Genomic DNA, 23,762 nt, shown 5'->3' with positions numbered 1-23,762 from the left:
CCTAATTCTGCTCCGATATCTTATGATCTCATGGTCTAAGTTTTCTTTAACATGGAGAGTGTTAGGTTGCTGGAATGTGCTGCCAGGGGAAGTGGTGGAGGCAGATACAAAAGGTGATGTTTATGAGGCATTTAGACAGACAAACAGATAGAGAGCATGTGCAGGCAGATGGGATTTGATTGTTAAACACTGATAACGTGGTGAATGTTATTTCACCTGTGCTTATAAAATTGTCAGGCTCAGATCTAGCACATTTAACAGCTGCATCACAAGAAATGCTTTAAAAAATATTATCATGTATCCTTCCTCCTGAACAATAACAAATGTCATTTCAGTTGATGAATTAAACAGAGCAAAAGAGAAGTTAAATGGGGTAGGATTAGAATTGAGTTAGCAACTAGCATAGTGATGCTGTAGCTCGGATTTGTACCCCTTACACTAATCCCATCTTTTATTTTCAGGTTTCTATCAACTCCTCCGTGATTCTATTTCTCAGGTACACACGAGAGCAGGGGTTCCCTGCCTGGGGTCCACAAACTCCTCCGTTAGTGATAGGGGTCCATAGCATAGAAAAGGTTGGGAAACTCTGCACGAGAAGCAATTTCACATGGGATGTGAAGGAAATCAGAGGGTCAGGAAACTCCACAAGATCATTGGAAGAATGCATAAACTCCACATACATAGCAAGGTTTAACTGGAATTGTCAGAATGCAGCTTTACAAGCTGTGACACTGTGGTGCTCGTCGTTAAAGAAACTGCATTAGGAACTCCATGCTTGCAGTCACTTCATTTCATTCCTTGAATCTGTATGGAAATGGCATTTTTTTCAGCTACTCTGAGCTAATGAGTTGGATTTGCAATTCCCACACACACTCACTTGCTTTGACCACCTGCAGAGAGCTGAAGAAGCTTACCCTCCGTGCCTGGAAGTTGTGTGGCAAGGGTTAGCAAGTGCTCAGCAATGCCCTGACTGACTGATAGGTTGTAACAGGAGGCAAATCTGGGAACAGAGGCTTATCTGCCTGCCCTCAATGCCGGGACCATAAGTTGAAAGGATTTACAGGTTTCCCCCGCCATCCGAAGGTAGAGCGTTCCTATGAAATGGTTCGTAATCTGAAATGTTGTAAAGCGAAGAAGCAATTACCATTTATTTATATGGGAAAATTCTGTGAGCATTCGCAGACCCAAAAATAACCTACCAAATCATGCCAAATGACACACACAACCTAAAATAACAGTAACATGTAGTAAAAGCAGGAATGATATGATTAATACACAGCCTGCATAAAGTAGAAATACTTTTCCACAATCATTACTGAACTGTTCTCCGTAGCGAAAATCTCACGCAAGCGCCGTCGGCAGAAACACGGCACAAGCGCTTTCCAGTAACCTTTAAGCTATGAAGCTGCCAAATCATACCAAATAACACGTAAAAATACACAGCCGATATAAAGTAGAAATAATCTATGTACAGTGTAGTATCACTTACCGGAATCGGGAAGGCAGCTTGCCGAACACACTGATGATGGTGTGTTAGACTGAGTCGTCGCAGGTTGGGTGGTGCAGTGGCCCCCACCCTCCAGGCCGCCGACCCGATACATTGCCACGAGGCACACAGCACATATTTAAGAAAAAAGCCGAAATAAACCTGCTAATTAATTAGGTGCCACCCGACACGTAATTGTCGGCTCAGATCAGTGCCGATTGCCAATTGCATCGCCTCTGACCTGGGCCGACATTTACGTGTGGGGCGGCACCTAATTAATTGGAATGTTTATTTTGGCTTTTTTCTTACAGATGTGCTGTGTGTCTCCTGGCTACCGCTGCATTCTCCGCGAATCGGTATCTGTCCACAGCCTGGGTGTTGGGGTGGTGGGACACTGGGGTGTCATCTCATCGTCTGTTTCCATTAGAGCAGGCAGCTCACCTTCTCCTATGACTGCCCGCCTCGATGTCGGAAGGTCGAGGTTCATCGTCTGCTGTGGCTGATGTGGAAGGCTTGCTTGACTGCTGAGCCTCGTGCATTTTTCTATCATACAGTTCTTTGTAAGCACTCAAACCCTCCTGCAAATATCCCCTAAACTGACGTACCCTTTCAAAATTAAAGTCGTACTTTATCATTGCAGCGAAAATCTCACGCAGTGGCTTCACGTTCATTTCGCTACTGCATTCGGTTTCGATTGTTATCCTTTCCTCTTCCAATTGCATCAGCTCTTCATCTATCAGTTCTTGGTCATGGGATGCCAAAACCTCTTCAACATCATCTTCGTCAGCTTCCACAAGTCAAACTCACTTTGTCCTTACTTCGTTCACCACGATCAAAATGCTTAATTATGTCTAGTTTTACGCTAAATGTAACACCCTTACGAGCTCTTTCAGGCTTTTCCAATACCTCAGAACTCATCTTGCAAATGGCTGCTCAATGCAACGTGTTAAAGCAATGCCGTTCCGAATCCGGGGGAGAGCAGCTGCCTTTTATCGCGCGCTAATTTTTTTTGTAACAGTGAAAACACCTTCTGAAAGCGAAAACAGGGTAGTAATGTAGGTCTTTCGTAACAGTGAGGTTTTGTAAAGCGAACGCGAACGTTCAAAAAGCAGGGGCACCTGTATATGTCTGTTGAAATACATTGCAATTATTGGTTGGGTTGAGTTGTTCTCTGATCTTGGCAACTTGCTTGCAAATGTATAATCACCATGCGAGGAGACATTGTCAGTGCACTGTTGATTGACGTCCAACAGCTGATTGATTGTCCTGTCCAAGACCGAAAGAAGCTGCAGAAGATCGTGAACACGGCGCAGCACATCACACAAACCAATCTTTCATCCTTGGACTCAGTTTACACCGCACGCTGTCGGAGCAGTGCTGCCAGGATAATCAAGGACACGACCCACCCAGCCAACACACTTTTCGTCCCTCTTCCCTCTGAGAGAAGGTTCAGGAGCTTGAAGACTCATACAGCCAGATTTGGGAACAGCTTCTTTCCAACTGTGATAAGACTGCTGAACGGATCCTGACCCAGATCTGGGCCGTACCCTCCAAATATCCGGACCTGCCTCTCGGTTTTTTTGCACTACCTTACTTCCCATTTTTCTATTTTCTATTTATAATTTATAATTTAAATTTGTAATATTTACTAATTTTAACTATTTTTAATATTTTTAGTATTTAATATTTGTAATCCAGGGAGTGTGAAGCGCAGAATCAAATATCGCTGTGATGATTGTACGTTTTAGTACCATTTGTTTGGCGACAATAAAATATTAAGTATATAAAGGCCAAGCACTCAAAGGACACACCAGAATCAACGATACATTGACAATGTTTCCTCGCGTGGTGATGAAATATATGCAAGTAAATTTCCAAGATTGGAGAACAGCTCAACCAACCATCAACCACCTAAGCTACACATCATCTGAATTATTTCCAATAACAATTCTTGTGAATAACTGACAAAAATTAATACTTTTTTGAACACCTAAAGTTAATTGCAAACACAGTGCTACTTTGAAAATAATTAAAAGTGTTAAAGAAATTCAAAGCAAGCATACAAACTTTTTTCCTCAAGTTCTAGTTGGGGAATCCCTATGGAAATGAATGGCATTGCTGATAGTATACTGGGTGTAGCATGGTGGGTCTCTATATTCACTCATAGCATGGAGAGACACAAAGTGATATCTATCACTCAGCACTTCTGGATAAAACTTACTTGGGTGTGGCTGAACGCTAATGACTCATTGAAATTAATGTGTGTGAAAAGAGAGTTCTGGAGCTCAGAATAACAATCCTCAAAAACACAGATTGTAAAGGAAAGTTAGACGGAAGAGGCAAAGACAACTGGTCTCTGTGTGCCTGTGTGGTCTGCAGCAAACGGTGCTTTAGGTAGCTGGTTCAACAGTGAACCAAGTATAACCACATCATTATACTTACGCATAAACATCAGCAGTGCTTCACTTAGCAAGTTTTAAAATGTAACCAATCTGCTTCCTAAGCTTTTAATTAGAGAAGATTTGTGAGCCAGTGAGGTACAGTACCATCAAAGTCCAATCTGTATAAGTGAATTTGAAATTACGTGACTGAGCAACTTTTGAAATAAGGTTAAAGTTGTTTAAAATATAAAATTAAGACGGCTTTCCAAATAATCTGTCTAATATTTATTATGATGTAGGATTGTGGTATGGTAGTTAAGTATGCCAAACACATTGACTTTAAATGTGGTGTTCAGTGTATCGGAGACAACTGCTATGGCAGAATTAATATTGCAATGGATTCTTCATTGCCGAGTATCAGCATTTATGCAGATTTCCCTGTGAAATGCCAGCAGCTCTGCATAGAAATGTGAGTATATTGCTATGCAAGCATGCCTAAAATCCTCCTGGGAAGTACTTATCGATAATTTCTAACCTTTGGAGTCCAGCACTACAGCACCAACTTCCTGCAGTTTCTCCACATTATGGTGGAAGTTAGTATGTAGATTGTACATAGATCAGCAATTCTATTTGTTACAGTGCACGGTATTCAGTGGTAGGTCATGGCTGTGAAGGAAGAGGTCATTTGTCAATTAGTTATTTTTGATAATAAATTGAGTTTGTCTATTTTATAAATGTTTGCAGTTTTTGACACTGTACATATATTTAATACCTTGATTTTAGAATCATAAACATTCAAAGATTTTGATAAGTGAACCTCAGAGTTTATGGTGAGATAGATGTGCTTTAATAATGAATTCACTTTCAGCTTTGAACTAGCTAAGCATCAGATGTTACCTAGCTGGCTATTGGGTTCTTTTCAACATTTCTTTGGTAGTGGAATCCATAGACATTCCTATGTAATGATCTGTGAATTATTGACCTGGTTAGAGCTGCCTTGATAGATGCAGATTAAAGATTCTTCCAAGTTAACTTCAGACTCAGTGGGCAGGTGAGTGGTGAATACAGGTACAGTAGCTTGTCAGTTTCTGGTTATTAGATATTTCTCGTCATTTGTCCATTATAATTTTGAATATTGACATTTTTAAACTTAATTACTAACCTTCTCCACAATTCATCAGAATTGAGCTTCTTCACAATTTTACAAAACCAAGTTATTCTTGTAAATCAGTCAATGGAGGTAACACATGATCACAGACATGAGAAAATCTGCAGACGCTAGAAATCCAAAGCAACACACCCAAGATGCTGGAGGAACTCAGCAGGTCAGGCAGCATCAATGGAAAAGTGTCTTGAAGAAAAGTCTTGGCCTGAAACGTTGACTGTTTACATATTTTGCATAGATATTGGTTGGCCTGCTGAGTTCCTGCGTCATTTTGCATGTGATGCTTATATTAATGCATTTATTGATATCTTCTGCTTGCCTCAAGCAATTTTGCAGTAGATAATCTAAAAATTTTCATGCTGGCTTTAATTTTAGATTTTGATTTTCGTTTGACGTGTAGAAAATGTCGACATATTTAAAAGAGGTTCTGAACTGAAATGCAGAAGATGCTAGAATAAGAAAACATGACACTTCACAATATGTAGAACAATTATGGAAAATTAGTGGTAATCTCTCTGGATCTGTTAAACCTGTCTCATGTTAAATATTCTAAGATGCATTCATGATCTGGGAAAATCCATAAATAAATACTTCTCTGTAATTCCAGTGTAGATACAAGGGAAAAAAAAACTTTCAAAGAGTTGTTTAAATCTCAGCATATTTTATCAGAAATGTATTGGTACATTTGGTATGTGACCAGGGTTGGAAATCTGCCTCAGTCTTTAAGACTTGCAAGATTATCAATGGATACTGTCTATTTCTCCTTATGTACCCTAGAGTATTGTGCTGGCTTTAGTTTAGTTGTAAGCTCCACATGACATCTGTTTCTAATACCTGATGTCGCCATTCCATTGGCAGATTGCACCTGCTTTAAAGAATTCTAGTCAGTTAAAAGGAATCATGAAAATAACAGTGTACATAGCATTTCAGGAGGAAGCAGGAAAAGTTTCTAGATGGATTTGAGTTTGAATAGTGTATACTCTGTAACTGATTCAGGTTTGTAGAGTTTAATAATTCATATTGTCAGTACTGGTTTACCAAGTTGCTCCTTTGATTTCTTTTTTCCTTCTTTCTGAATTATCAGCTAACTATTTAACTTACAGCTATATCGAACCCTGATCTTGGAGTATTGTGCTCAGTTCTGGTCACCTCACTACAGGAAGGATGTGGAAACCATAAAAAGGGTGCAGAGGAGATTTACAAGGACGTTGCCTGGATTGGGGAGCATGCCTTATGACAATAGGTCGAGTGAACTTGGCCTTTTCCCCTTGGAGCGACAGAGGATGAGAGGTGACCTGATAGAGGTGTATAAGATGATGAGAGGCATTGATTGTGTGAATAGTCAGAGGCTTTTTCCCAGGGCTGAAATGGTAACATGAGAGGGCATAGTTTTATGACATAAGGGGGCGTTGGGAGCGGACCCAAATGCAAGACACAGACACTGAAGTACTAAGAACAGGACTAGGTTAGTCAAGAAAGCAAGGGAAGAAACGACGCTGGGCATTGACACACAGGCCCTGGATGAGACTAGGATTCAAGGCCAGGGCTAGGACTAAGACTAGGAAAGCAGGACCAGGACAAGGAACTTGAAACTAGGAGCCTGGGCTAGGACTCCGAGCCAGAGACTGGACAGGGACCCAGAACCTGGGTCTTGACGTGGGCTCGGACCCCGGATCGAGGCGATAACAAGATGTGGCTACAGGACTGGACGTGGCTACACAAAATCATGGCTTGGACAGGACTAGATTCTTGGATGTGGCTTGGACAGTATGAGGGAACTCCAGCACAAGGCTGGGCGAGGAATCTCCAGCACAGGACGTGGCTCTTGAACTAGATTTGGCTCAGCTTGGTTAGGTCTTGGTTATGAAGCCGGGACCCTTTCATAGGACGCAGGGCCGGGGTGACTGCCAGGGTAAACTGCCGAGGATTCGGATGGGATGACCTAGCACAGGACGAGGAATCTCCAGCACCGGGCTGGGTGAGGTACTCCTGGGCTGGATGAGGACACGAAGCTCAGACTTGGACAGGGCTGGAACATGGTACCTGGATTTGGTCTTGGAACACAGGAACACAGAGCCTTGGATTTGAGCACAGGAACGGGGAACACAGAATCAGGACCCCTCCTTGGGAACCACAGGACGTAGTGCTGGGACTCGTATACAGTTCACAGAGCCAGGACCCCTCCTTGGGAAGCACAGGATGTAGGGCCGGGACTCGTACACAGAGCATGGACACTAAACATGGGGACACAAAGAGACAGTTCCAAACTCAACGACAGATAGTTCCTTCCCTTGGCGTGGCAAGGCTCCAGTCTCACTCCAGTGGTTGAACTTGATGAGGTTTCAGAAGGAAGGGAACAGTCCAGCAAACAATCCCTAGTTTGCAGAGGTATTTATGTGCCAGACCGAAATGAGAATCAGGTGCCTTAATTAAGGCACCCAACAGAACAAGGGAGAAAACAGGAAAACCCAGAACAAAGGTCGATGGATCGGACAGTGAACCGGAATGTGGACTTCACGGACCGGGCCATGACATTTTAAGATGCTTGGAAGTAGATACAGAGGAGATGTCAGGGGTAAGTTTTTTTACTCAGAGAGTGGTGTGTGCGTGGAATAGGCTGCCAGCGACGGTGGTGGAGGCGGATACAATAGGGTCTTTTAAGAGACTCCTGGATAGGTACATGGAGCTTAGAAAAATAGAGAGCTATGGGTAACCCTAGGTAATTTCTAAAGTAAGTGCATGTTTGGTACAGCATTGTGGGTCGAAGGGCCTGTATTGTGCTGCAGGTTTTCTATGTTTATAGCTATTATTGTCTCTGAGACCTCCGTCAGTCAGGGTCGACCATGGATGTTGCATCCTAACCGTCTCGGTACGTAAGCAAAGGCAGTGCAATGTGTAGTTGCCCATGCAGAAAGCTCCATCTGATGAACCCAAAGGAACGATGCAGACCCATACAGTTTGGTAGCAGCAAGTTAGCACTGAACTCAACGTACAACTGCCTCAGGGACTCCAGCTCCAGACTTTTCCTCAGGATTTACTTCTGAAACCTTCCCTATGAGTGGCTATAGCTGCAAGATAGTGGATGTTTGAGATCAGAGTTTTCCTTCCAGATGAGCGCCAACCACGGCTGATGCCCCACCTGCCCAAAGTGACTGGTTTTAAGGCGTGAGTAACCCACCTTTGCCCCTCCTTCTGCAAGTCTGAGCCCCAGGGTCTGTGAGTCAGTCATTCAGGGGCCAGAGGCGTTTGGAGGCCTGGTCTGTGTGTACGAATGGGCATATGGGTGAGAAGGGGGTTTGGTTTGTTCTGGTGCTTCTTGTTCTACTGAACATGGTGAACATGCTATGTAGGCACCAGAATATGTGGTGACACCCACGGGCTCCCCCCAGCACATCCTTTGGTCATTGTTGATGCAAACAATCAATTCCACTTGATGTATATGTGATAAATAAATGAATCTGAAGAAGGAGCAGGAATGAGGGAGACATCAGAGAAAGAGGACTGAATGAATGTGGTAATGGGAAATGTTGATAGCAAGTGGACTGAGGATCAGGCACCATTGCTTGTGCCTGTCTCGATGTGTACTAAGTCTGTGTGACAGAGCCTGGTCTTCAGGTATCTTGTATTTTCTTGTCATTGGATCAATCATTCTATCCACACCTTGTAACAGTGTGTGATGAATACCCACACAACCGTATATTCAGTTTTTTAGAACTGGAATGGAAGCGAATTATCTTTGATCCTAATGGAATGCCTAGGATGAAGAAAAATATTAGCTGACAGAACAGGTACTGCAGATGCTAGAAGTCTAGAGCAACGCATACACAGCAGGGCAGGCAGCATCTATAGATGGGAATAAATAGTCTACTGAGACCTTTCATCAGGACATCAGAATATTGGCTTCTTCACCTCTTGTGAATGTATGGAAGTCTGAAAGAAAATAGCAAACTGTTCTCGAAGAAGCATCTTTTAATTGTACCTACCTTAAGTTTGCTTTTTCGACCGGATTATATTTTTTTACTCTACAAATATTCAACTCTATAAACTGATCTAATATTCCTGGTAAAACAAAATATCTATATACCCCTCATCCAGGTAAGAGTGCAAAAGCAATTGGTCTGAACAGTACCAACTTGCCCTTTTCAGCCACACTCTGATTATTTCTCTCTACATACAAACCAAAACTTTAGCTACATGTTCAGAAAAAAATGCTGTTATCAGCAAACAGACAGATGAACAGTATTCGATATAAATGTATTTAATTGATCTTTTCATGATAAAACTATCAAGCGATGTTCCCCTAAAGTGCATGTGCACACTCATCCTTTGCTACTGGCACACAAAGGAATTTAAACTGCTGACTAAACGTTGTCACCCTCTACCTCTTTGGCATGTTCAATATATTTCATGATCGCACACAATAAGACATGAGAGAATAGGATCAATCAGGTGTGACAATGGAAAAGTGTGTATGGAACTGAAGGAAATAGCAGAGGTACTTAATGAATATTTTGCTTCATTATTCACTACGGAGAAGGATCTTGGTGATTGTAGGGATGACTTACAGTGGACTGAAAATCTTGAGGATGTAGATATTAAGGAAGAGAATGTGCTGGAGCTTTTGGAAAGCATCAAGTTGGATAAGTCACCGGGATCGGGCGGGATAAACCCCAGGCTACTGTGGGAAGCAAGGGAGGAGATTACTGAGCCTCTGGCGATGATCTTTGCATCATCAATGGGGATAGGAGGCGTTCCAGAGGATTGGAGGGTTGTGGATGTTGTCCCCTTATTCAAGAAAGGGAGTAGAGATAGCCCAGGAAATTATAGACCAGTGAGTCTTACTTCAGTGGTTGTTAAGTTGATGGAGAAGATCCTGAGAGGCAGGATTTATGAACATTTGGAGAGGCATAAAATGATTAGGAATAGTCAGCATGGCTTTGTGAAAGGCAGGTTGTGCCTTACGAGCCTGATTGAATTTTTTGAGGATGTGACTAAACACATTGATGAATGTAGAGCTGTAGATGTAGTGTATATAGATTTCAGCAAGGCCTTTAATAAGGTACCCTATGCAAGGCTTGTTGAGAACGTAAGGAGGCATGTGATCCAAGCGGACATTACTTTGTGGATCCAGAACTAGTTTGCCGACAGAAGGGAAAGAGTGGTTGTGGTCGGGTCATATTCTGCATGGAGGCCAGTGACAAGTGGTGTGCCTCAGGGATATGTTCTGGAACCCCTACTCTTTGTGATTTTTATAAATGACCTGGATGAGAAAGTGGAGGGATGGGTTAGTAAATTTGCTGATGACATAAAGGTTGGGGGTGTTGTGGATAGTGTGGAGAGCTGTCAGAAGTTACAACGGGACATTGATTACATGCAAAACTGGGCTGAGAAGTGATAGATGGAGTTCACCCCAGATAAGTGTGAGGTAGTTCATTTTGGTAAGTCAAATATAATGGCAGAATATTGCATTAATGTAAGACTCTTGGCAGTGTGCAGGATCAGAGGGATCTTGGGGTCTGTGTCCATAGGACACTCAAAGCAGCTGCGCAGATTGACTCTGTGGTTAAGAAGGCATACGGTGCATTGGCCTTCATCAATCGTGGGATTGAGTTTAAGAGCCGAGAGGTAATGTTGCAGCTATATAGGACCCTGGTCACACCCCACTTTGTGTACTGTGCTCAATTCTGGTCACCTCACTACAGGAAGGATGTGGAAACCATAGAAAGGATGCAGAGGAGATTTATAAGGATGTTACCAGGATTGGGGAGCATGCCTTATGAGAATAAGTTGAGTGAATTTGGCCATTTCTCCTTGGAGTGCTGGAGGATGAGAGGTGACCTGATAGAGGTGTATAAGATAATGAGAGGCATTGATTGTGTAGATAGTCACAGGCTTTTCCCCAGGGCTGAAATGGCTAGCCCGAGAGGGCATTGGTTTAAGGTGCTTGGAAGTAGGTACAGAGGATGTCAGGGTTAAGTTCTTTATGCAGAGAGTGGTGAGTGCGTGGAATGGGCTGCCGGTGGCGATGGTGGAGGCGGAAACAATAGGGTCTTTTAAGAGACTCCTGGATGGCTACATGGAGCTTAGAAAAGTAAAGGGCTATGGGTAAAGCCTTGTAGTTCTAAGGTAAGGACATGTTCGGCACAGCTTTGTGGGCCAAATAGCTTGTATTGTACTGTATTTTTTCTGTGTTTCTAATCACATTTCCTTTTCCAGTTTCTGATGTGGACGATGTTGACAATGTGGAGTTTGAGATGATGTATCTGCAGATTTCAGAACTGGCTTATTTATGCTGTTTTTCTTGAAGAAATTATTGGTTCACTAAGTTGACTTCCAAAGAAGCAAAGTGTGTGAAGCGCAAGAGAACAGCTAGCTTATTTACAGCGGAATGGTTTACTGAAACAGTAGAAACTGCTACAACAAAAGATCAGAAACATGAAGCTATGAGAAATATTTATGTACAATACAGAAACTGGTGTTACCTGTGAGTATTGTCGTCATGCAAAAGTGGATGAAGTGGAGTGATATTTGGAAACTTGACTTTTTGAAACATCATTTAACAAGCAAATCACACATGGACGGTGTGGAAAAGCTCCAGCAAGAAAATCCTTCGTTACCCACTACAAGCCTGCTATATATGTTTTGTGAGAGTGCAGATGAACGAGCGTGAAAACGATCAAACCCAGAGCAGATCAAAATTCTTATTGGCAGTGCTTTGCTAGCTGTTAAAATGAATACCCCTATATATAAAATTCAGTGCGCACATGTTGCTGTCACTGGGCAAAAAGTTGCACAGCACAAGATTTTTGCACGCACTGGTCACTACAAATTAGAGGGAACTTTGCTATCAAGAGATTTTTATTGGAAATAATTCCATACAAAATGAATCATTGAAAGCATCACAGACAAAAATTAGCAAAAATGTGTGCAATTTTGGTCACCTACTTACAGAAAGATATAAATATGGTTAAAAGAGTACAGAGAAAATTTACAAGAATGTTGCTGGGACTGGACGACCTGAGTTATAAGGAAAGATTGAATAGGTTAGGACTTTATTCCTTGGAATGTAGAAGATTGAGGGGAGATTTGTTAGTGGTATACAAAATTACGTAGGGTATAGATAGGGTAAATAAAGTAAGCTTTTTCCACCGAGGGGTGGACTACAACCAGAGGTGTTGGGGTAAGGGTGAAATATAAAAAGTTTAAGGGGAACGTGAAGGGAAACTTTTTCTCCCAGAAGGAAGTGGAACTGTGGAACAAGCTGCCAGCGCAAGTATTGCATGCGAGCTTGATTTCTGTGAGTAAGAGAAGTTTGGTAGGGCTATGTCTCCGGTGCAGGTCGATGGGAGTAGGCAGTGTAAGTGAGTCAGCATGGACTGGATGGGCCAAAATGCTTGTATCTTTTCTGTAACTCCATGACTGTAATTTCATACAAAATGAATTCTTGAAAGCACCACAGACAAAAATTGGCATGAGTATTTTAAAATTTACCAAGCTACAATCAGTAATAAATGTAGATTATATAAAATTATTTGGAGAAATTTGAAATCTTGAGTTTATGATCAGGGGCAAACAAGTGGTGGTGAAGTGTACAAGAGATTTACAAGGATGCTGCATGGACTGGGGTCCTGACTTACAGGGAGTGATTGGCCACACTGGATCTTTCTCCCCCACAACAGAGGAACATGTGGGGTGACCTTACAGAAGTTTATAAACTCGTGAGGGATGTGGGTTCATAGCTTTTCCCCCTAGAGATGTGAGTTAAAAACAAGTGGGTACAGAAACACAATAAGAGTGAGAGATTCAAATTCTTTACACAGAGACTGGTGAGTACCTGGATTGAGCAGTCAGTAGAAGTGGTTGAGGTGGGCACACTTAAATCATTTGAGGGTTTGGATAGGTACATGGAAGGGAAGGGTTTGGAGGATTATGGGTTGAAAGTTGGCAACTGGGACTAGCAGGGAGGATGCTGTGGTTGGCATGGACTTGATGGGCTGAAGGGCTTGTTTCTGTGCTGTATTACTCTAACGCTATGACCCACAGAATTTCTGTCTGTTTTTACACTGTTATCAGCAGTTACAGATTATCAGGGTAATGCAGCTCCCTCTTCAGGAACTTGTAAGCAGGGAAGGCAGTAACTTTGGTGAGTGGTGACATTGAACCTGCATGCACCACATGCTGGCAGCCCCTTCCACCCTCTGGGTGAAGAAGTTCCCTGTCATGTTCTCCTTGAACATTTCACCTTACTACCTTAACCCATAATCTCTGTTGTAGTCCCACCCAACCTCAGTGGAAAAAGCCTGCTTGCATTTTGCTCTCTCGCGCGTTCTCTCACGCTCCCTCTCAAAAAAAATCAATTTCCGGGACATTGTATATAATTTGCGGGCATCAGGGAGCCACTATTAATTTGCGGGAGACTCCTGGAACTTCCGGGAGAGGTGGGATGTCTGCATTTACCCTGTTGATACCCCTCATAGTTCTGTCTGCCTCTATCAATCTCCTCTCATTCTTCCACACTCCAGGGAATAAACTCTGAACCTTTTCAACCTTTTCCTATAACTCAAGTCCTCAAGTCCTGGAAACATCCTTGACAATTTTCTCTGCACTTGTTCAATCTTATTGGCATCTTTCCTGTAGGTAGGGAAATAAAACTGCACACAGTACTTCCCTGTAAAATCAGGCCTTGCCTAAATAAAAAAAAACATTACTTTGTTGCAATCAGTGTAATTTGTTGATTTTTGCCAAACGTGCAGAATGACTTGCTTGGTAGGAATTAATCAAAATTCATTACTAGTGAGCAAATCAGACAGAAAAAGTTTACCATGATCTGTCCATATGTCTGAGACTCCAAAAAAACCACTTAGTAATACACATTCCCCACAGCATATTTTTGCTATGTGTGTCCCCTGACCAATGATAAAGAAGTCAAAACTGCTGTCTTCCTGCGCCTTTATCTGCCAAGTCTTCTCTGGTTCGCGTTTACACCTTCCAGCTGTGACAAAAATGTCTTTCAGGCTGTTAACATCTGTTTTTTTTGTGACTTCTAGAGTTGCTGATTAAAATTAGAGAGCAAGACTGTTAGAATGCAGTTCGTGATGCAGGAGTGATACTCGTATTTGCAGATCGCTCAATGAAGAGTGGATGAGGAGAAAAGGGGATGAAGTGATCTGGGAACTGGTCATGCAAAGTTGATTTGTACTGTATCCATGTAGAACAAAATTGATACTGTGCATGCTTGAGCTTTTTGATGTTTTTAGCATTGCAGAAACTGTAAATCCAGTGTGCTGTCAAAGGTTATACTGTACTGAATTTAACTTGAATATTGTTGATAGAGACATTTCTAATTCCACTGAACAAAAATTCAGTTTTCTTCAAGTTCCCATGGCACAGTTTTGCGCTTGAATTTATAGCATAGACCCTGAACCAATAGCTTAGTTTTTGACAAGTCCTGTTTGTGGCATAATCTCTCATACATGTGTACCGTTAAGCGAACTAGTGTGGATATGGAATTCTCATTCCAGGAACCTGCTCAGACCATTCTCTCTAGAAGCAAGCAAGTTATTTGATCATCTTGGTACACCCAGACAGCATATTAATCTCAGGGAAATCCTGTGAATTGGCTTTAAACTAAGTAGTACGTCGGCATGGTCTCAACAGCATTTGAAAGTATGGATAAAGTTAAAGGGAGGATGCATGCAGGAGAGGTTATGGAAGTCTCCACAATAAAAAAAAGTCAAAAAAAAAGGGATAAGAATTTAAATTCCTGTAATGTGGAGACATATTTGAAAAGGATCATGTATATAGGACTGAAGGTGTTATATTTGAATAAGGTATATGATGTGTAGGACAGTTAGAAATTGGCAGGTATGACATCGTGGGCATCACACAGTCGTAGTTGAAAACTGGGAGCTAAATATCCAAGGATACATAACTTATTGAAAAGACAGGTAAGTATGCAGAGGGGGTGAGGTGGCTCTTTTGGTAAAATTGAAAAAAAGATCCTGAGAAAGAAGTAACATGGGATAGAAAGATGTAGAATTGTTCTGGGTAGAGTTCGGAAACTGCAAGGATGAAAAGACCCTGATGGGAGTTATATACAGGCTTCTGAACAGTTGCCAGGCTATGGGCTACAAATTACAATGGGAGACAATAAAAATAGCATATAAAAAGGACAACGTTATAGTGGTCTGGCAGAATTTCAATATGCCAATAGATTTGGAAAATCAGGTTGGTGTTGCATCCCAAAAGAAGGGGTTTGTGGAATGCCTGTGAAATGCCTTTTTACAGCAACTTTGTGGTTGAGCTCACTAGAGAAAAGGCAATCTTGGATTGGATACTGTGCAATGAACTAGGTTTGATAAGTGAAAATAAAATAAAGGAATCCTTAAGAGGCAGTGATCGTAATATGATAGAATTCATCCTGTGGCTTGAGGGGGAGAAGCTAAAATCAGATCTATCAATATAATGAATGAGTAAACATAAGTACATGGGCACGAGAGAGGAGCAGGCCAAAGTAGGTTATAAGGGGATGATATTAGAAGAACAATGACTGCAGTTTCTGGGAGTGATTCAGAAGGTCCAGGATCAGTTCATGCCGAAGACGAAGAAGCATTGTAAAGGGAGGTTGGCGCTGACAAGTGAAGCAAAAGACGGCAAAAAAGAAAGAGAGAACATACAGCAAAAATAGTGGGAAGATAGATGGGAAGCTTTTAAAACAGAAAGCACCTAAAGAGCAATAAGGACGGAAAAGGTTAACCATGAAGGTAAGCTAGCGGATGTAAAAGAAGCGTGATAGATACTCACTTTTCAGGGCCAAGGAGATTTTTTTTTGCCATGTTCAGCTCTCTAACTTAGCAGCTGTAAGCTTCAGAGTTCTGTTTGAGCAAGTTAAACTTTCAGCCAATATTCTTTGTTCAGCTCCTTGTTGTAAAGGGGAGCCAGTTTTCAGTTTTTAATGTGAATGGCAAATATTAATCAGTCTGAAGTTAAAAGGACAACATTACAAAGGAACAGCACTGTGTGCAGAGTACAAACTGCTGGCCACGGCATGGGGCTGGCTGCTTAAGAGATACAGTGTAAAACAATGGGGTTATGTTAATTGGGCATACATCAAACCAGACAACACTGGCTATATTAGTTAATTCAATGAAGCTTGCAGACCAGATTTATAATATCACTTAACACATCAAATAGATGATCTATCAATAGTTGGAATATTTATGTACTTAAAGAGTCGGCTTCATGGCATTAATTGTGGATGCCTCCAAAAGCTTTTAGACCACTCGTGTGAAAATGTATCTGAAAAAATACCACGTATGTGAAGTCACCCAAGCGGCAAGAAAAAGTATAAATGTTAGAAAGCAGTCAAGTTTGTTAGGAAGGGTCAAGAAACGTCAAGAAGAATGACAAAGATGGGGTGAATTAGAATCTAGTCCTTTGCCTTCGATTTCTGTGACAGATGACTTGTTCATTTGCAACTCATTGGTACAGTACATCTTTTTAGCCTATAGGTATTATACCTGTGTTTTAGAAAGTGTTTGTGATTTGGAAATCTTTTATAAGATGGAAATACTCAGAGTTTTAAATGTTTTTAATAATTTTATCTATATTTAAATTGTATCACTAAAAATAAATGAACTGTGCTTAAACTACTTTATTAGCTGGAAGTATCTCCTCCTGGTAGGCTGGGGGCCCACCACTCAAATTGTGGGTATTGGCAACTAAACTTGCCATGGAGGATAAACAGAAAAGTTATCTAGCCTTATTGGCATGTGGCCAAGTGGTTAAGGTGTCGGTCTAGTAATCTGAAGGTCACTAGTTCGAGGCTTGGCTGAGGCAGCGTGAGTGTCCTTGAGCAAGGCACTTAACCACACATTGCTCTGCGGCTACACCAGTGCCAAGCTGTATGGGTCCCAATGCCCTTCCCTTGGACAACATTGCTGGTGTGGAGAGGGGAGACTTGCAGCATGGGCAACTGCTGGTCTTCCCTACAACCTTGCCCAGGCCTGCGCCCTGGAAACCTTCCAAGGTGCAAATCCGTGGTCTCACGAGACTAATGGATGCCTATCTAGCCTTTGACGAGTAGGTGGCAACAGTATAACTTCTCTTAATGAGGCTACCCATAGATCTCTATATCAGATAGGGCTTTAGATCTTCATTATGAGTTTGGAACTTTGTAATCAGCAAACACAATGCCATCACAAAGGATACCAAAATGATTTTCAAATATATAAAGAGTTAAAAAAAAAGTCAAGAATGGACATTCGATTGCTGAAAGATGACATTGGAGAAGTACTCACAGGGAGAAAAGAAATGGCAGATGAACTGAATAATTATTTTGTATCAATTTTCACTGTGGAACATACTAGCAGGATGCCAGAAATATGAGAGTATTAGGGGGAGGAAGTGAGTGCAGTTGCTATTACTGAGGAGAAGTTGCTTGCAAAGCTGAGAAGTCTGGAGGTAGATAAGTCACCTGGACCAAATGGTCACCTGCACCCCAGCATCCTGAAAGAGGTGGCTGAAGAGATCGTGGAGGTGATTCTTTCAAGAATCACTAGAATCTGGATTGGTTCTAGAGGAATGGAAAATTACAAATGTCACTCCACTCTTCAAGATGGGAGGGAGGCAAAAGAAAGAAAATTATAGGCCATTAAGCCAGACTTCAGTAGTTGGGAAGATGTTGGTTATGGATGTGGTTTCAGGGTGCTTGGAGGTGCATGAGCCGAAGTCAGCATGGTTTCTTCAATGGGAAACCATGCACGATAAATTTCTTGGAATTCTTTGAAGAAATAACAGGCAGGATATACAAAGGAGAAGTCAGTGGATGTTGTTTTCTTGGGTTCTCAGAGGCATTTGGTAAAATGTGTCCCAGAGGCTGCCAATCAAGGTAGGAGCCCATGGTATTACAGGACAGATACTAGCATGAGTATCAGATGGGCTGACTGGCAGGTGGTAAACCATAGGAATAAAGGGGTGTTCAGCAGGGGCCGATTTTGGGTCTGCTATTTTTCACCTTATATGTTAATCGCCTGGATGACGGAATTGGTGGCTTTGGGGCCAAGTTTGTCGATAACACAAAGATAGGTGGAGGGTCAGGTGTGTTTGAGGAAGCAGGGAATCTGCAGAAGGACTTGGACAATTACGAGAATGGATATAGAAGTGGCAAATGGAAGTGCAAAGGAACTTGGGAGGATTCCCTAAAAAGTCAACTTGAATGTTGAAGTTGTATAGTAGAGAAGGCAAATGTAATATTAGCACACATTTCGAGAGGACCAGGATATATGTAGGAAGGAAAATATAATGCGAGGATATAGGATTAGCTGACTCATGGTGGTCTGATCACATTTGAGGTGTTGTGAGCAGTTTTGGGCCCATCTAAGAACAAATGTGCTGGCATTGGATAGGGTCCAGAGGAGGTTCACAGGAATGATTCCTGGAAAGGAAGGGTTAATATATGAGGAGTATTTGATGGCTCTGGGCCTGTACTTGCTGGAGTTCAGATGAATAAGGGGAGATCTTGTTGAAGACTGAAAGGCCTAGACAGAGTGGAAGGGGAGAGGATGTTTCCAATAGTGGGGGAGTCTAGGACCAGAAGGCATACTCTCAGAATAGAAGGGTGTCCCTTTCGAACTGAGATGTGGAGGAATTTCTTTAGCCAGTGGGTGTTCAGTGTGTGGAATTCATTGTCACAGATGGCAGTGGAGGCCATACTGGGTATATTTGAAGTGAAGGTTGATGGGTGCTTGATTAGTAAGGGTGTTACAGGGAGAAGGCAGGAGAATGGACTTTACAGGGAAAATAAATCAGCCATGATTGAATAGCAGAGCAGACTTAATGGGCCAAATGGACTCGTTCTGCTCCTATGGCTTGTGACTATAATCAGTCACCTCTGGATCTTGTAATGGGGCACCATTGACGATATGAAATGGTGGGTGTCACTGATTGCACCATTTGTCATGTTCCCATGCCCCTGCAGTAATGGAGATGATCTCCCCTGACCTTGCAGATTTTTGGTGGGTTCAGAGCTTCTCTCACAGCTGTTCTGATACGTATGTTTTTGGGGACATACACTTCGTCATGCTGCACTTTCTAAAGCTAGTTGATTTATTTATGGTGAAAATTTTAAACATTTTTATTAATGGCAAAAAATTACTTTTCCAAATTCTGGTTGTCAGAACACTGACTAATTCTTTATGACATGAAGACTGTAAATTTAAGGTTGTATTTCAGCTGTTCTAAATCATTGGCAATATTTATGGTAAAGATGGATCTTCCTGGAGTATTTGTCGATTTGATGAACATCAGATTGTGAGTGAGGATTGTTCCAGTCTGTCACATAAAACTACGTACTACTGTCTGAAGTGTAGATTAGATGTGGTTAATGCTGATTCTCATTTGGCCAACAGATGGTGAAACTATTCATCTTGTGCTTTTTGAATAATAAAAGACATGAACAAGGAATGGATAATTGTAAGAAAGTGGTTGATTAGTCAATCCTGTTCACTTTAAATCTGTGTGAAACCTCAGCTAATTAGATGTTGCTGTGTATATGGCCTGTAGTGCAGATGCTGCTAAAAGGTTATGTAATTTAAAGATGGAAAATACTACAAATGCATGCCTTTTTGTGGTTCCCTTGCATATTAAATATTTAAAAACTTATCAATAACATTGTAAATTCATTGTTCTTAAAAGAAACATATAAGACCCGAGTTTCAGTTATACTATTGATGCTATTCCTGATATGCAACTTAAGCGCTGTAGCTTGAATGATTGCATTTATTTAAAAAAAATATTCTTCTCATCATACAAATGTTTGTGAAGCCTCAAGGATTTCAGTGGTGTGGGTACCGATCTTAATTGATGACCATTTTGTTGTAGTGAACTTGCATGGATGCTGATTATTTATTTACCTTTTGTTGGGAGTTCCATTTCTTATCGGTGTTTAAACTAAAAAAAATAGTTTAGTTGTAAAGTAATATAGAATGTATTTTCAGCAAATATGTTCCTTTGATTGTTTTAAGCGTCCAGCATTCTGCTTTTGCTCAACTGGAGTGAACAATGCACTTGAGCAATATCAGTCTTCCACAACATTCTCAGATTCTGATGAAAACGAAAGTCCAAGTACATGAGACTTACTTCACCTGTGCACAATTGAATCGCCTACTTGAGAACAATTGTTACAATGAATTACTGTTGAGTGGTCTGACTTGAACCCAGTGTGACTGCTTCGCTTCTCACTGGTCTTCAGATTGCTATTATTTCTCTGTTGGAAGGCATTAAGTAGAAAGCTGGCACTTACTCACAGGGAGAAAGTGAAGAGGCAGATGAAACGTGATCTTCTGTTTGCTCGCTGTCCCCTTTTGCAACTTGTTCAAAGTTTCATTAGCTCACACTGCTTGCTTGGCGTTTAACTTGTTTGTGTCACAGAGCAATGCGTATTCTTAGAGGAATAATTGAGAAAAGTTGGCAAGCCAACTGGGAAAAATAAAAGCACTGTGTAAAGCTAATTCCTTATTTTGTTTCAGGATGGAAGAGACTGTAAGAAATCTACTCCAGAATCAAGGGGCAAGAGCACAGAGTGCAGGAACAGCAGCTGATCTTTTAAATGCTTGCCAGGTAGGAAGGAGTTCATTATTGTGGAGCTATGAAATTGCTGTGTTTATTTGGAGGAAAATGTTTCCAGGATTTCTAAATAATTTTATTATTTAAAAATAAAATGCTTCAGCAATTATAGATGAAGATTGCAAGAGTCAACTGATTAAGGAATTAAATACTAGAAACTATCAAAGCAATCTGCTGACTTTTCATCTCCTTCTGGTATGGGAACAGTGGAACATTGGACCGGAAATCTCTACAAGGGACTGTGAGAACGGGAAAGTGGTTCATAGGGGGTCTGCCTATCATCCATGGGGGACAATTATCAGGAGCATTGTGTACGCAGGGCCCTTAGTATTATCAAGGATTCCACCGATCCATTCAGCATCCTCTTTGACTTTCTACCATCAGGCATGAGACTCTGAGGCTGGCCAGAATGGCCAGATGGGAAACAATTTCTTCCCTCAGGCCATTAGGCTTCTGAACTCCCTGATGCATCGCATTCAAAGTGTCACTGGTTTATCTGTTCCGTACCTTACAATATTTAATTTATACACTTTACTTTGTTTATCTGTAATTCTTACTTTCCAAGGTTATTGTGTGTTATGTGTACTACTGTGCTTTACACCTTGATCCACAGAAATGTCGTTTCGTTTGGCAGTATGCCTGTATATAGTTAAATGACAATAATCTTGACTTGATTCAAGTTAGCAGTGATCAGCATGTGGTTCTTTGATGTACAGTAAGTTGTGAGCATTTGTATTAGATTGAGCATAGAAAACTAAATAGCCTTGGCCGCAGTACTTCCCCTATACTACTGCCATGGTCCATCAAGATATACAACATCTCTCTCTGTCTATGATGGTGATCCCAGCTATTCTTCATTCATGGTAGAACTTGCAGAATATTTGCCCTGTTCAGAGTCCAGTGTGACTTTCATTTCCATTTCTGCTAGTTCTCCCCACAATGGTAATGGCATTGATGGGTATTCTCTGAGAGGTGGCATAGACTTCCTCATGTCTGTTCATCATTATAATAGTAACATTGATAATCTTCCCTTTTCCAAGCCAGGGACACTGCAGCATAACTGACTTTGAACACTCAAGATGACTTTTACCTGTAGCTTCAGGAATATTTCTAGAAAACCCCACCTTGGCAATCCACATCCCCAGAGCTGAAGAATAAAGCTCACAGTCATAGAAACAGAAAACCTACAGTACAATATAGGCCCTTCGGCCCACAAAATTGTGCCGCTTACCCATAGCCCTCTATTTTTCTAAGCTCCATCTACCTATCCAGAAGTCTCTTAAAAGATCCTATTGTATCCGCCTCCACCACCATTGCTGGCAGCCCATTCCATGCACTCACCACTCTCTGCGTAAAAAAACTTAACCCTGACATCTCCTCTGTACCTGCTCCCCATCACCTTAAACCTGTATCCTCTTGTGGCAACCATCTTAGCCCTGGGAAAAAGCCTCTGTGAAGAGGAAAAAATTAGTTAAGACCAAAGTTGGGCCCTTGAAGACAGAAACGGGTGAATTTGTTATGGCGAACAAGGAAATGGCAGACGAGTTGAACAGGTACTTTGGATCTGTCTTCAGTAGGGAAGGCACAAACAATCTCCCAGATGTAATAGTAGCCGGAGGACCTAGGGTAAAGGAGGAACTGAAGGAGATTCACATTAAGCAGAAAATGATGTTGGATAGATGATGGGACTGAAGGCTGATAAATCCCCAGGGCCTGATGGTCTGCACCCCAGGGTACTGAAGGAGGTGGCTCTAGAAATCGTGGACGCATTGGTAATTATTTTCCAATGTTCTATTGGTTCAGGATCAGTTCCTGAGGACTGGAGGGTAGCTAATGTTATCCCACTTCTTAAGAAAGGAGGGAGAGAGAAAACAGGGAATTATAGATCAGTTAGTCTGACATCAGTGGTGGGGAAGATGCTGGAGTCAATTATAAAGGATGAAATGGCGGCACATTTGGATAGCAGTAACAGGATCGGTCCGAGTCAGCATGGATTTAGGAAGGGGAAATCATGCTTGACTAATCTTCTGGAATTTTGAGGATATAACTATGAAAATGGACAAGGGAGAGCCAGTGGATGTAGTGTACCTGGACTTTCAGAAAGCCTTTGATAAGGTCCCACATAGGAGATTAGTGGGCAAAATTAGAGCACGTGGTATTGGGGGTACTGACATGGATAGAAAATTGGTTGGCAGACAGGAAACAGAGTAGGGATTAACAGGTCCCTTTCAGAATGGCAGGAGGTGACTAGTGGGGTACCGCAAGGCTCGGTGCTGGGACCGCAGCTATTTACAATGTACATTAATGAAGGGATTAAAAATAACATTAGCAAATTTGCAGATGACACAAAGTTGGTTGGCAGTGTGAAATGGGCGGAGGATGTTCAGATAATGCAAGATGACTTGGACAGGTTGGGTGAGTGGGCAGATGCATGGCAGATGCATTTTAATGTGGATAAATGTGAGGTTATCGGTGACAAGAACAGGAAGGCAGATTACTATTTGAATGGTGTCAAGTTAGGAAAAGAGGAAGTACAACAAGATCTAGGTGTCCTTGTTCATCAGTCACTGAAAGTAAACATGCAGGTACAGCAGGCAGTGAAGAAAGCTAATAGCATGTTGGCCTTCATAACAAGGGGAGTTGAGTATAGGAGCAAAGAGGTCCTTCTGCAGTTGTACAGGGCCCTGGTGAGACTACACCTGGAGTATTGTGTACAGTTTCGATCTCCAAATTTGAGGAAGGACATTCTTGCTATTGAGCGAGTGCAGTGTAGGTTCACGAGGTTAATTCCCGGGATGGCGGGACTGTCATATGTTGAAAGATTGGAGTGACTGGGCTTGTATACACTGGCATTTAGAAGGCTGAGAGGGGAGCTTATTGAAACATATAAGATTATTAAAGGATTGGACATGCTGGAGGCAGGAAGCATGTTCGCACTAATGGGTGAGTCCAGAACCAGAGGACACAATTTGAGAATAAGGGGTAGACAATTTAGAATGGAGTTGAGGAAAAGCTTTTTTACCCAGGGAGTTGTGGATCTGTGGAATGCTCTGCCTCAGAAGGCATTGGAGGAAATTCTCTGGATGCTTTCAAGAAAGAGTTAGAT

At 41.8% G+C, this 23,762-nt stretch overlaps 1 protein-coding gene across 5 annotated transcripts in view; it reads left to right on the top strand.

The window, feature by feature from the left end:
• The window catches only part of nckap5l (NCK-associated protein 5-like), a 607,033-nt gene that overhangs the window by 185,824 nt on the left and 397,447 nt on the right, over window positions 1-23,762 (top strand). For all 5 annotated transcript variants that reach the window (XM_072262144.1, XM_072262143.1, XM_072262141.1 and 2 more), the window contains one exon: window positions 20,560-20,650. In XM_072262144.1, the coding sequence (XP_072118245.1) occupies window positions 20,560-20,650 (91 nt within the window). The remainder of the gene's footprint in view (window positions 1-20,559; window positions 20,651-23,762) is intronic.

This window comes from Mobula birostris, chromosome 6, assembly GCF_030028105.1.
Source record: "Mobula birostris isolate sMobBir1 chromosome 6, sMobBir1.hap1, whole genome shotgun sequence".
Taxonomy (NCBI): domain Eukaryota; kingdom Metazoa; phylum Chordata; class Chondrichthyes; order Myliobatiformes; family Myliobatidae; genus Mobula; species Mobula birostris.
Note: the sequence above shows the minus strand (reverse complement) of the source record. Positions and strands in the feature narration are given on the sequence as shown.